The sequence below is a fragment of the Tinamus guttatus genome, unplaced genomic scaffold (genome assembly GCF_059628265.1).
Source record: "Tinamus guttatus ecotype Peru unplaced genomic scaffold, ASM5962826v1 Tinamus_guttatus_pri_ptg000215l, whole genome shotgun sequence".
Lineage (NCBI taxonomy): Eukaryota > Metazoa > Chordata > Aves > Tinamiformes > Tinamidae > Tinamus > Tinamus guttatus.
In genome coordinates, this window is record NW_028288749.1 from 62,424 (window position 1) to 77,177 (window position 14,754).

General features: G+C 38.7%; 1 protein-coding gene across 1 annotated transcript in view; it reads left to right on the plus strand.

Annotated features, from left to right (window-relative positions):
- Positions 1-14,754, plus strand: part of HMCN1 (hemicentin 1) — a 147,076-nt gene that overhangs the window by 54,954 nt on the left and 77,368 nt on the right. The window contains exons 13-26 of the mRNA XM_088524884.1: positions 89-216; positions 955-1,068; positions 1,766-1,924; positions 2,158-2,352; positions 2,638-2,736; positions 3,858-3,985; positions 5,696-5,840; positions 7,034-7,146; positions 8,326-8,485; positions 9,280-9,454; positions 11,485-11,612; positions 13,125-13,397; positions 13,610-13,705; positions 14,079-14,273. Coding sequence (XP_088381010.1) covers positions 89-216; positions 955-1,068; positions 1,766-1,924; positions 2,158-2,352; positions 2,638-2,736; positions 3,858-3,985; positions 5,696-5,840; positions 7,034-7,146; positions 8,326-8,485; positions 9,280-9,454; positions 11,485-11,612; positions 13,125-13,397; positions 13,610-13,705; positions 14,079-14,273 — 2,108 coding nt within the window. The remainder of the gene's footprint in view (positions 1-88; positions 217-954; positions 1,069-1,765; positions 1,925-2,157; positions 2,353-2,637; positions 2,737-3,857; positions 3,986-5,695; positions 5,841-7,033; positions 7,147-8,325; positions 8,486-9,279; positions 9,455-11,484; positions 11,613-13,124; positions 13,398-13,609; positions 13,706-14,078; positions 14,274-14,754) is intronic.

The following is a 14,754-nucleotide window of genomic DNA, read 5'->3' on the forward strand; positions in this document are numbered from 1 at the left end:
GTGGTCATAGGGCTGCTGTTGCTTGGAGTTGTGGACTCTTTTTTTTTTTTTTCCTTACCATTTTGGTTGGTCCTCTGTTTATCTGCAGGTATAGATTGTCCCCAGAAGGTACTTTAATCATAAGAAAGGCGGTTCCAAAAGATGCAGGAGCTTATGGTTGCTTGGCAAGTAACACAGCTGGGACAGAGAAACAGACGTCCACTCTTACCTATATTGGTAAGCAGGAAAAGAAGCAATGCAATGAAATTAAAAATAGCAAAACTTAACACGTGATCAGTGAGGAAGCGTTAATATTTACAGAGCCACACAGAACATTTCAGTATTATTTTCAAAAAATGGAGGAAAGATGTTGAACAGCTCCCAAATGGCTCTTGGTTTTTGTTCAAATGGGAGCAGTGTTGTTAGATAACTTGGGCTTGATTTTTCCGCTTGTTCTACTTTTAAGAGAAAGTTAATATCAGATATCAAACTAAGGTAGGTGTGGGACTGAATAGTTCTTTGTAGGCAATCATGTTTTTATAAATTTGTGAAGTGTGTTGTAGATTATGGAGTACTGAACCATATTCTCTCCTCTAAACACCACAATAATACATGTTTTACTGAATTAGAAAAAAAAATATCCATGTACTAAGGTCCTTGATAACTAACATCTAGCTGGAGAGTGAGAGATACTCCAAATCTTTTTACTCCCTGCTTGATTAAGTTCTTTTATTTCTTCTACTGAATGCCTGTGTGTTCTACACATGTTCCGGGTGCTCTGGGCATTCAAAATGCTTCCTTTTCCTGTTTGCTAGTGTTTGGCGCTCACCCTACGCATTTTTTAAGTCTGTTTGATTTTCAGTATAAATATTCTGTCCACCTAACAAGGGAAATTTAGTCTTTCATGAATGTGTCTTAAAAATGGTATGTGCTTTGGATGCGGAACTCATATTTTTCTGTATTGTTTCTTTTTAGAGGGTCCAACATTGACTATAGTTCAAAATGAAATTCTGGTAGCCCTTGGAGACACAACTATTATGGAATGTAAAACAACAGGAATCCCTCATCCCCAAGTTAAATGGTTTAAAGGTGCATTTCTTCGTGCTGGCTTTATTTTCTGAAGCAGTTTTGTTTTGAACAGTGATCTTGAAGTGACTTTGTTTTGTAGTGTTCATGTTTGTAGCGTTCAACCGGTGACTGACTTACGTAGTCTTCTGATCCAGAAGATGCAGCACATGACTTCTAGAGCAAAAATTCTTGTTTCTGTGTAAATACTTTAAATAAACATGCCCTTATATAAGAAAAAGAACAGATTTGCTCACCTGGCCTACTTAAATGAGGTTATTTCTTTATTAGAAAATATTGGAAAAAATATTAGAAAATAAAGGGTTCATATGTGCCAGTTTTGAATGCTACCCCATATTGAGGTGGTTACTGCTGAGTGTGAGGTAGCAGAGCGGTTCTCCAGCTTCTGTGGAGTTGCAGCTTTGTAAGGAGGTGGCAGACAGGTGACTGCCACTCTTAATCTCTAATCTGAGAAGGAGAAATAGAGCCTTATAGTCCAGATCTCTGTCTAAAGGTACTTAAGTTTACATCCTCTTTGTAAAATAACTAAATAAGAATTTGCAGTAATAAATCTTCCCACTCAGTTAAATGGAAGTCAGAGTTATCTGCTAAGTGAATACAGCGATGTTGTGACGTAACCTCAAACTTCGACACTATTTTGTTAAAATAACTTTGGTAAAAACCCTGTGATATTTCAGTTCCTTTTTTTGTCTGGGTTTAGGTGACTTAGAGTTGAGGGCATCTGCCTTTCTCATTATCGATAGTCATCGGGGTCTTCTGAAGATTCAGGAAACACAGGATCTGGATGCTGGTGATTACACTTGCGTGGCTACCAATGATGCAGGGAGAGCGTCTGGAAAGATTACCCTAGATGTTGGCTGTAAGTAGCTTGTAATTTTGACTATAAATTCTCTGATTTCAGTATTTTTGTATCTGGTTATTGGTGCCCTAATTTATCTGAGTTTTTGTCAGAACTGTTCATATACCTTCGAATAGTTGTGTATTTTGGAAACCCCTTTTTAGTGTTGTCTACTAAGCTAAGTTTCCTCATATCATTTGCTAATATCATGTTGCTTCCCTCACTCACTACTTATGTACTCCTTTTTTTTCCAGCTCCCCCTGTTTTTACTCAGGAACCCAGTGATGAATCCGTGGACCTTGGCTCAAACATCACTCTGCCCTGCTATGTTCAGGGTTACCCAGAGCCCAAGGTTAAGTGGAGACGGCTGAATGGTGCTTCCCTTTTCTCAAGGCCCTTTGCAGTTAGTTCCATCAGTCAGCTCAGAACAGGAGCTCTGTCTATTAATAGTAGGTGGACTAAAGTTTTTTTGTGTATTGGTATGTACTATATTATCATACACTATATATACACCTTAATATATACTTTGTTAAGTATATGTTGTATTGAAGTGATAAAAACTACCATATAAATGTAATACTTTTTAGTTAAGTTCTCACAAAGTCATTTCTTCACTACTTTGTGACCGGCGGAGATGAGTAGTCTGTCAAGAAAAGTATTTTAAAAGTGAAAGATTTTGGAAATCATTTAAGATGCTGTAATATGATTTTTTAAAATTATTTTTCTTCTTCCAGATCTGTGGGTCAGTGATGAGGGGACTTACATCTGTGAAGCTGAAAACCAGTTTGGAAAGATTCAGTCACGGCCAGCCACGATCACAGTAACTGGACTGGGTAAGAGCGGTTAATGTTAGTAACCTAAGGAAAAGCAACATTTCAATTCCTGGAACGTACCTGGAATATGTGATGGTGTTTGTACAACAAATAGGAAGTCTGTGTATTACATACATGCACAGTGACAAATCTGTATGCTTATACCTGAGGCTACATTTATATAGTCTTCTACAGAAACTGATACCTGCATTGAATATTATAATTGAATTTAGTTAATTTTGCCCATTTGAACATTGCCTTTTGATTGACTACAATAATTTAAATTAATTCCATCTATACTTTATTAAATAGACCTTCCAAAATAGTTTCTCTTTCATTTCTTTCTTAATCCTAAGTAAATTTCTTAAGGAATGAAAAATCACCATAATGCTCAATGCTTGTGATGAATTTCCAGCTATCTAATTCATCTGAGAAATAAAAAAGCATCAATGAATTAGCTCAGGGCACAGTCTTGATATAATTGGAAAGTGATCCAAGAAGACTGTAAACATCCAGTCTTGACAATAGCTGTGCTATTAAGGAACTGTTTATTATCTCAGTTGGACAGTTGGCAATAAAAGGAGGTAATAATGCTATGGAATGTATATATTTGTGGGAGCATAGGAATGCAGATCCATCTGCCATCAAAGAAAATATTTGTTATCTTAAAACATATGGTGGGAAGCTGTATGCTATGAACATTTGATAGACAGGATGTTTTTACCAATTTAAAAGTGTTCTTTAATCCCCATTATTTAAAAGTAACTTATGCTGTGTGTGTATACAAGGGCTTTCTGCTGGAGCTTAGAGAGCACGCAGAATTTTTGGCCAGGCTGTTGATCTCTATTCTAATACTTCAAGTTTTGTGACCAGAGGAAACTACTGCTTATATTTTGCCCTCACCAAATCTACTACTTTTATTCTTCAGTGTTTTCTTCAAGTAAGGAAAAACAATACATCAACATGGTGTCCATGGAAACTTTGTTTGGCCGTATGTGCCTAGCATTTGCACAAGGAGAACTTTGTCTGAAACTACTGCAAGCTGCATTAGGGAAAGAACTCATAACAAAAGTTCAGCTTTTATACTTTGCATGAGTATATAAAAATACCTAATAGTTCTTCTAATTCTCTTTTTGTTCAAGTTACGCCTCTGATTGGAGTAAGCCCAGCCACAGCCAATGTAATTGAGGGACAGCAGCTCACTCTGCCATGTGTACTGCTTGCTGGAAACCCCATTCCAGACCGGAAGTGGATAAAAAACAGCATAGTGGTAAGAATGTCTTGTTTTCTTTAAGATTCTTTGACAAAGGAAAGCTGCAACCTACATTTTCATCCATGTTAACTTGGTAAAGCAACTCTTGCAGAGAGATTTAAAGAGATCGATGTACAAGTATAGATTTTAAACTTACACAAAAAAATGATGCATCACAAACTTGGACTGACTCACTGAAGCAAGGATGCGAGTGTCGGAGAGCTGAGTTACGGTGACCATCCCGACAGAAGAGGAGCTGCTACCTCCTTGGAAAGAGCCAAGGGGATGGATGTGTAAAGCTGCAAGTGTGGAGTTTCTGTAGGGACTGTAATTCGGAGTGGAGCCCTTCCCTGCTCTGAGAAATGATAGTTGAGTCCAAAATTAGAAAAAGGTTCAAAATTGAAAAGTGGAGGTAGCGACATCCTCACATTATACTTTACTCTCATCACTGCCCATGTCAAGAAATAAAGCTCCAAAGCATAGATGAGGAAAAAGGAGACAGTAATGGAGGAGAGGAAGGTCTAGCAATGAAATAGGAACCAAAGGATTTGTGAATTGTCGTTCCTCCCTTTCTTCTCTTCCTATTTTTATTTTATTTTTTACTGTGACAGCAATTTTATGTATTCTAGTTAGCTCCTGAATGTCGGCCTTAGGCTCTGAATACAAGATTGCTAGTGCAGCATAACCATCATAATTACAAAATTGCTGGAACTTTGAATCCTGGTAACTGAAAACTGTTTCCTTTTCCCTCATTTTTAAAATAAAGATATTGTAAAGATATCAGAAAAATTTTGTAGTTTAATGCTTTTCTTGTAAATGAGTTTTACTGTTGCTAATGGGATGAGATCAAATGTCAGCATCCCTATATTATTTGCTTCTTTCCTAGTTGTATATTTTCTCTTTCCTTCCAGAGCCTCCATTAGTAGTAACAACTCCTGCACGAAGGAAGGTTGCGTGCGCCCTGTACTTACATTTGTTATCTGAGTAGTTTCATTTCTTTAGCATTAGCCAAATTATTGCCAGAGATCCCTATGGAGTTCTGCTTTTAATCTTGTTTGCAGATTGTTCCTAAAGCCTCTTCTCCATGCCTGTAATTGAAAGAAGTGATAGCAAAAATTTCTTCACCTGAGTTTTCACATCTTATATTAGATACACTGTCTTCCATCGATATAGCTGCAGGTTATTTCCTGGGGGCTTCAAGGAGACCCACCTCAGTTATTGCTTACTGTCACCAAGCAGGACCCTGGCTGTGTCCTCCCTTGAAGCTGCTAGAGTTTTCTGCTCAGTTTGTACCATCGAGAATTAATGGCCTTTTCTTTACACTGTGTAGGTGCAAGGGACACAGGCTCTAACTTTTGTGAGAAACACTGGTAAGATGCTTCTCTCAGAGTTGCTGATGCCTCTGTATAGTAGTGTTTTTAAATATTGCTTTAGGATATATAATTCCTTGGTGAGAGTTAGTATGTTTCATTATCTGTCACAATAAAGGATTTTTAAGTGTTGCTGCTGCCAACACTTAAAGCAAAAATAGATGTTATCCTATCTGCCAAAGCTATGCACCATCCTCAGAAGGGGAATGTTTGCTTCAGAGCTGATTGCTTTTTTCTGAGGAACAGTTAGTTAGGAAAAATAAGAAGAAAGAGTAAAGACAAGTCACAGTATATCCCAGAGTAAATATGACCAGACAAGTGCTTTCTTCAGTGAAACGTTGCCTCACTCTTTCGGCAGCTGGTTCCCAGCCCCTACATGAATGTTCGCAGCGACGGCAGCCTGCACCTCGAAAGAGTCCGGCTGCAGGACGGGGGGGACTACACCTGCATGGCCAGCAACGTGGCGGGGACGAACAACAGGACTGTCACTGTTAACGTATACGGTAAGCGGCACTGTCCCCTTTCTTTGGTGCCCGTTTCAAGATGAGAATGCATTTCTTACCATTAGTAGTTCTGGCTAGAGCTTCTTCTTTAAAGTTACACTGTTTCCTCAAATTTCCTCTTTGCACTGATGATACTTTGTGAAGAGATGTGGAGAGAATCAGGGTCCAACACACAGGAACCCTCTGCGATTGAGACTGATTTTAAAATTTTTAGAAAAGTGAACACAATTTAGTGGTCTTGAAAAATCTTCCCTTTTAGGCGTCTGCAAAGGTTGCGCTTTGCAGACTTTGTCTCTAATTTTGTTAACAAAACAGGCACAAGTGGGAGTTTGTTGGAAAGCCCTGCCAAGTGCTGTCAGAGGGATTTCATAACTGATAAAAGGAAGCACAGCTCATGGGAGTATTGCACTTAAAATAAATTATGAGTTTGGCAAAACTCCTTTTTTTTAACAATATCCAAAATTACACTGACAGCAAGACAAGTGTGAGCATTGTGGTAAACCATCTGTATTTCAGCTGTGGATACTTGTGTTAACTGTGTGGGGGATCACAGCCACTTCATTGTTTACAGCCTGAAATTTTCTCATGTGTCAAATTAATCATGGGAGGCTTATTTTAAGCTTCACATGAGATGTTGGAACACCTCTTTATGTTAAAATAGCTCATTTTTATTATGCTAGTACTCAGTCTCTGATAGTCTTTAGTGAATAGTAGTTTGGGAATTTTTCAGAACTTGAGCACAGAAATCTATCTGTGTATAGAAAATCTCTCTCTTAGGTGTAGGATATACAGGTTGTTTTACTGAGAGCTTTTTTCTGTCTGTTATTAATTCAAACCTAGTTTGGGTAGACAGTGGAACTGAAGTTCTTGTTATCTTGTTTGTGGTGTTGTGAAATGATTTGGTCAGCTAGGTGAAATATCTACAGCCAACTTAAAACTGCATGTACCTAACACAGTGATTCCACCATGGCTGACATATCTTGTAATGAGCAGGCAGCTAGATTTAAAGGAAGATTGAATAGTGGAAGAGAAAGCATTTGATCAGTGTCAATTTTGGACTTCAAAGACAGAAAATTTCCCATCACGACTGTCTGTTAGTAGTAGTAGTAAAGTATGTAGACTTTATATTAAGAGATGTACCATAGTTTGAAATCTGTCTTTTGCCTGTGCTTAATATATGTATTTGTTTTTAGTTCTGCCTGTTATTCAGCATGGACAGCAGATATTCAGTACCATTGAAGGAATCCCGGTCACACTGCCGTGCAAAGCCAGTGGAGTTCCTAAGCCGTCTATACTCTGGTCCAAGGTAACTTCTCATCTTCAAGCTGTTCATGGTGAAAGATGAAATGAGCACATCATTTAGCTATAATAAAAACTACATGCAAGAAAGGCAGCCAAAACCTTTGTCGTAAGGGACCTGGAAATCTCTGTTTCTTCACATCTGCTTTTGTTTCTTAGAGCAATTCTTTCTGACCATGGTCCAGCTGTACATCAAGGGTCTATTCTTGGGAGAAGCTTTGCTGTATTTTTCTATATAGAAATACTTAATATTCTTGTTGTGAGTTGGTAACTTGAGATTTGAAACCCGCTGCAGATTGAAAGTTCACTTTTGTTTTGGAAGTTTTCTTTAATGTGACTTTTTTCCTCCAAGGAAACCACTTACAAAAACTGCACTGTGGAGCTAGCTGTTAGTCATGCAAATGTAACTGATTAGGACCTTAGCTTACAAACAATTTTGTTTAAAAGCAAGGACAGAACCCAGCAAATGGCTTGATTAGGCAGAAAATAAAACACAGTAGGAATAAGATGCAGTGAGTGGTTATCTTTCTACTTATCAAATCCAGCTTCCTGTAACACAAGGAAGAATCTGCTGACAGAAACGTGTTATACAAAGTCTGTTTGCACAGCAGAAATGCAGTTGATTCACAAAATTGATTCACTTAAAAACTTGGATTTTTTAAAAGAATTATAGTCTGTAAAATACGGATTTTTTATGCTTGAGTACCTGTTCTTCTACCCTTTATTCTACTAGAAAATGAGGATAAAAGAGTGGTAAGTTGGCCAAAGTTGTTAATTTATAGGGACAGAATTTGGGGGTCAGACCTCTTAGTTCAAAATATTTTTTTTTATCCCAGCTATAAACAACAGTATTGTAATATAAGTTAGAATATTGCTCAATTTAGTCAGACTGTCTGCTAGTTATTTGGTCTGCAAAACTGCATAAAGCATATTGCACAGTGAAAAATCTGGCCCTGTGTGATATTAAAAATGCTGCTGTTTTCATCTGAAAGGGCCACAACAGTGAGTTAAATTAGGGGAGCTACTCCAAGGGCTGACAGTTTAACCCTTTAACAGGGTTTTGTTTTCTTTAGATTTTATTTTCTCTCTGTAAACTTTAACTTTCATTGAATTAAAAGCTTATAATATATTTTAGTTTAGAAAATTCATGCATTGAGGGTTTTGTTTTGTTTTTTTGTTTCCACAGAAAGGAGAACAAATTCTTGCCAGCGACATGAGATTTTCTGCAGGGTCAGATGGCAGCCTCTATGTAGCTTCACCTGGGGGTGAAGAGGCTGGGGAGTACGTGTGCACCGCAACAAATGCTGCTGGTTTCGCTACACGGAAGGTCCAGCTCACTGTCTATGGTATGTATAAGTTAAAGCCAAATATAGCATCATTGTTCCCCCCTTCTGACAATTTAGCTCTGATTTAGGCTGCACAACTGGCTCAGGTGAATGTTCTGGAGTAGGAGTGCAAAGAGGATTTAAGCTAATCTAGAATTAGTGCTTTTGACTTTGACTCCAGTGATCTGCTGCCTACGAGGTAGTTTTACAAAGTGCTAAGATTAAAAGCCCTATTTTTCAACCATTATGATTCCCTTAAAACCTCCTGGTACCTGTTGCCATCTACTTTTGGACTAGGGAATTTGGGCATTTCATAGTTTTATCTTGTATGGCAGTGGTTAGGAAGCAGCACCTGTACAGAAACGGAAGTTCCTGCTCTTAAAAGAGTAGCGTGAAGATGCCTTAGTCCCATCCTTCTCAAATCTTCCTACAATCTCCCAGTATTATCAAAAATCTGGTTTAGATGAAAGTTTGGGCTTGTTGCACAAGGCTATTGGCACTGCAGTACTGGTTGCAACTGACCTGTGTAGCACAGAGCTCAGCCTGTGTGGACTGCAGGCATTGACAAATTAGGCAACTTCTTGGGCAGAAGATGCAGCTTGCTCACATTTGTACTAGAGCTAGTTAGCTTGGGCAAATCAGCATCATGGTGATTCACAATGGCCAGTCTAATGCAGACATCATTAGAAATAAGATTGTAATGCTATATATCTGATACAAAAAGCAGATGTTTAATCTGAAGTAAAATTGTGTGGTATTAATTTTGTACAAACATATGTATTCACTGCAGTTTCTTAACATGTTCCATGCTATAGTGAAACCTAGAGTATCCAGACCTGGAGACCAACAAGGAAATGCCTATGATAAACCCATAGAGATCTCAGTAATTGCAGGAGAAGATGTGACACTTCCTTGTGAAGTAAAGAGCTTGCCACCCCCTATAATTACGTGGGCCAAAGAAACGCAGCTCATATCGCCATTCTCTCCAAGGTAATGAGATTTGATAAAAAAAAAAAAAAAATGAATTGCTTCGAATCTTTCAAGGTTTTGGAAGAATGTACAATTTTTAATTGCCTCATAATCAATCAGAAGGTACAAAGTTATACTTTTCTTTCGTAAGGCCCTGTTTCATTACGTCTTGAAATTCTTTTCCCACACTGAGCAGGTGTCGCTTTTGGAGAGATGCTGAAGCTATGTATCCCAGTAGAGACTCCATTCCACTAAGTGTTTATAAGCAAAGACAGAACTTCAAAATTCAGTCTGAGTTAGCAACCTCACAAGGCCAAAGTCAAAGAAGATCCCATTATAATTATGCTGCTGTGATATCCTAAGATCCACATAATCTGTGTCTGATTTAAAATCTTTAAAAATGTATCTTTCTTAAGCACTTCATATTTATGCCCAAGGGAGAGTAGTCTATTTTTCGTATGAGGTATGCTCTGCCAGTAGAATATACAGATGATGATAAATGTTGGTGAGTGCTTACAAGGGCTCCTATATTGCTGTGTTTTGGATCCAGTAACTCTCCAGGCATTCATGAAAATATGAAAACATAGTTAAATGCTTATTAAAATGTTGAGCTGACAGCTTTGGAAACTGAAGAGTTGGGAACAGGCTTGTCTTGTCTCCAGGGTGGACCATGGTATTTGAGTCTTTCCTTATTATTTTGGTGTGGTGCAGAATAGGAGGTGAAAGGAAAAGAGGAGAAGACTAGGTGATTCTGCCTCCCCGTGTCTCCAGCTAAAGTGCCAGGCACTGTCACAGAGCCTGCTAATGCCTTCTAGTCTCCAGCCTCCCTAAGAAGAGGTAAAGGCCATGGCTTTATTCCTAAACCAGGAAACCGCAATCTAGACATTCCTGTGCCAGCTGTCTAGTGTCCCTCAGCAATTCCAGTGCGATGGTGAGGAATCAGACAGACCTCAAAGTGAGCCTGTTGCCTTTGTAGAAAAGTTATCTACCTATCTACTATAGGTAGTTATCTACCTATTCCGTGATTTGCGACAGCACTGGCAAGTGATATTTGGGTGTGCCAGCATTTATTTTATGATGAAGGGTCTAGTGTGCAGAAAGCTAATTTGTTGGCAGTGTTTCGTGAGGATGTTTCTGCTGTGTTCTGTGACCACATCTCATGCACTAATGAACCAGCATTCTTGATCCATTACTTGTCCTTATTTTACCTCATGAGACATAGATAAATTAGGCTACTTGCTCATGGCTGTTGTGGGAGGGGTCCAAGAAGTCCAGTTCAGCCCATTCCAAGATTGTTTACAGATGTCAGTAAAAGTTAAAGAATTAGTCCAAACAAAACTTCTTGAGACCACCCAAAGACAATGTTAGAAATGGGACCAGTAAACAAAAGAGTGAAGTCAGAAATGAAGGACTTTTGTCAGGAAGTAAATCTAATAAGTGGACTGCATAATGTCAGGCAAGCTCCTCCAGCCATCATGTCTTCTGGGGCATGCTTTAAAAAAAATATATATAAGATATGGGCAGCGGAGGAGGAATCATGATATCACACAAATATGGGTGACCTGAAAGAAATGAACTTCACTTCCTTGCCATTCATCTCTCCAAGCTGTTGTAATTCCCACATTCACCATTTATACCAAATATGCAGACAGAATCTTGATTAGAGAGTGCTAGGGAAAGGAAGACAAGTGACAGCACCAATTCCCGCCAACTTTGTCTAAACTGAAGATAACATCGAGTCCAAGACTTGAGTTTCTAGTTGTGAAACCAAGTCATAAATGTATGTACCTCATTTTATTTCTTTCCTGACTAAATCTTGTTACATAGATCTTATATTTTTGGTATTTGCTCAGTGTTCTGAAGGTACTGGTTCAGTAAAGAATTTAAAAAATGAGTAAGTATAAGTCATAGTTTAATAATGAAGCATGATGCAGTGTACCGTGCAGAAAGGTGTCATTTGAGTTTATGACAATCATTAGTAATGTGTAAGTAGAGATCATTCCACTTTCAACAAATATTTATTCAGTGTTATCTGCTGCTTACTTTTCCAGACACACTTTCCTACCCTCAGGGTCAATGAAGATCAGTGAGACACAAGTTTCAGACAGTGGAATGTATATCTGCATAGCCACAAATATTGCTGGGAATGTGAGTCAGTCAGTGAAGCTAAATGTACATGGTAAGGTTTAACTCGGATAATCATCTGCAAGACTCCGCTTGGAATTTAGTGTCTTTTCATGCAGAACATTTTTGTTATGTACATTTCAATGCCTTTGACCCGTATTCTTTCAGGTCATCTCATCTTCTTATGCAAATTGTTGTTATTGCTTATCTGAAAAGGAAATAATGCATATATGTGTGTGTGTATCTATCTGTCTTCCTTTAATGTTGTTCAGAGTCATGTAGGAAATACAGCACTATATGACATCTGATTTTTCCTAAACCGTACGAATTTTGAGAGCTGAAAATCAAAGTTATCTAAGGCTTGTAGATGCTGAGTTCTTACTGATCTGATGAGAGTTAGATATCCGAACTATTGATAAAGGCTGTCCCAAGTGTTCTTGTACATCATAAGTGGTGGTAGTGAGGCCAGTGTGCAACATCATCGCTTGTGGATGGGCACTTGCTCCTGTCTTTCTACTGAGCTGTATGCCTATAGATTTTTCTGTGCCTATGCAAACCAATACCTTAGCCGTCTTCTTATTGCCCTTCCTCTCCTGAGCCCAACATGATGTTCTTGTGTCCAGTGTTCCTACCCCACAATGAATATGTCTGATCTCCCGTGCACAAGCTAGGACCTATCTTGCTCTGCTCACCTTTTGCCATAGATGGTCACGCTCTCATGATGAGGTTGATCAGTAGTAGCTGCACATGGTTCTTCCGTGGCTCGTGTAGAGGCTGAGGAAGCCAGTGCCCGTTGCCAACATATGGCTTTGAAGTGGATCACATACCATGCACGTACCAGATTGGAACTCCTGCCCAAGCAGCTCTGAAAACTTCAGACGATGCTAATTCAATTACAATGGCTCTGGCCGACTGCTGTCTAGCTCTGTGTATAGAGAGATGCAGTATCAGTGCACATCTTTGTTTATCTATACTTGTACATTAGCAGAGAGTCTGGAAAAATGGCACTTGTTATTGTTTCAGACATTCTTTATAAGTCTTTTTATTGTCGCTGATCCCTAGAAATAAAAACATTGTAGCCAAAGAGTTATGTCAGATTTATATTATTCTTTGGGACCAGCAGAATCTCTTCTAGCCATACTTTATTTTCTTGTCTGAACTCGTGTTTGGAAGCACACAAAGATGAGGGATTAGGGGGAAGGAAATTAAAATGTCAGAGGGAAAATGTGGTTAACTTTATCATAAAAGCTTTTGAATTGTTTTGTGTTGTGAACAGCCTGTATCCATAGCTCCTTTTGGATATGCTCAGTGGAATAAGAGTATGCTACTTTTAGGGAAGTAAATGCAATAGAATTGGAAACCTAGTCTGTCCAGGTATGTTGAGCAATAGGGAATTGTGCTTCCAGTCGGTAGAGAGCACACACCTCTGCTTCCTTAGTCACTTGTGGGAATTCAGCTCCGTTGACATCTCCTAAAATGACAAAACCTGACAAGTATTTTCTTCAAGAATGATCTTGCACTTTTTAAAAAAAAAAAAAATTACTGTGAACTTTCTTGTGTTGTTTAGTTCCTCCGAAGATACAGCGCGGGCCTCGAGTTCTGAAAGCACGTGTTGGCCACAGCGTGGACATTCCCTGCCGAGCCCAGGGGATCCCTCCTCCCACAGTCACTTGGTTCAAAGGCGGAAGCACCGTGCTCATGGGTGGTGGCCAGCTTATTCACAGCCTGGATGGAGTGCTAAGCATCAGCAACGTCCAGCTCCCGCATGCTGGAATCTACGAGTGCGTCGCTAGCAACTTAGCGGGCAGCGACACATCAGAGATAACGCTGCAAGTTCAAGGTATTTCAGCTGGCCTCCTGCCATGGCTAAATATAATTTCATGTCCGCTTTATTTTTTGGAGGACAATATTATTTGCTGTTTTAACTGATATGTGGTACAAAATTCAAATGTTTCAATGTTTAGATGCTGTATTTTAATGTCAATTAAAGAAAATTAAAATAAGCAAAAGATCAGAAGGCAAGACACTTTTTTGGATCTAATTTTCTTTCAGAACCTCCTACTATAGATGATCTTGACCCTTCATACAATAGTCCATTTCAGGAACGAGTGGCAAATCAACGTGTTGCTTTCCCTTGCCCAGCAAAAGGTGTGCATCGTTATTACTGTGCTAAGTTTATCTGTACTGCCTGTCGCTGTAAAAATGTGCATTTTTTTCCTAGATGTGCATTTTTTTTCTAGTCTATGCTAAAAATTGAAATTATTAATGATTGAAATAACCACTAAATGTAGATAGTATTGAATTTTCAGAAGTCATCTCTTCAGAAAAGAATGACTTTTCTGTAAAAAGCCGTTGCTTGCCATCAAGGGCATTAAGATGTTTAGGGACTTCCTGTAAATCTGAAGGCCCTTTGCCTCTGTATGGTTTGTCTTTACCAGTAAGATTTTCAGCAAGTAATGGGAATCCTCCTAATTCTTAGCTTAGTAAAGAATTTCTTGCCAATTCACCTTTTTCTTGTTAGGTATTCCAAAGCCTGTCATCAAATGGCTACGTAATGGCAGAGAGCTGACAGGCAGCGAACCAGGGATTTCAGTTCTGGAGGATGGAACTCTGTTGATCTTAGCTGCTGTTACACCTTCTGATGGTGGGGAATATATCTGTATGGCAGCCAATGAAGCTGGAAGTACAGAAAGAAAATATAACCTGAAAGTTCATGGTAAGTGGTAAAACTAGTCTTTCCTTTATTCCCTGTATAACTTCTATTATTTCTATTCATGGTAACTTTATATGCAGACCATATTTGTTTTGCTCAGATAACTAGGTGAGTCTTATTTGTCAAGTGTTATATTTAAACTTGATGACTTTGACAGAAATAGCAATGAAGGCTTTTGTACTGATGAAGTTAAAAACTGGAGGATAGATCCATATTTCAAGTATAAATGTGATACCCAGGCAGTATTATAGCTCTGTCTTTTATCCAAGAAAAACAGGAATTCCATCATGTGCCTGCAGGGCTTGTCAGTGAGGCTGGAACTTTTTCATCCGCCACATAAGGCCATTTTCCATGCATTCAATGTGGGAGATATAGTAGACAGATCTTCCTGGAGAAACAAAGAAATTAATCTCTGGAATCCAATTCCTTTATGTAATAAGCAGATAACACGGGATTATAAATTACTCTTTTGAAATATTGATGA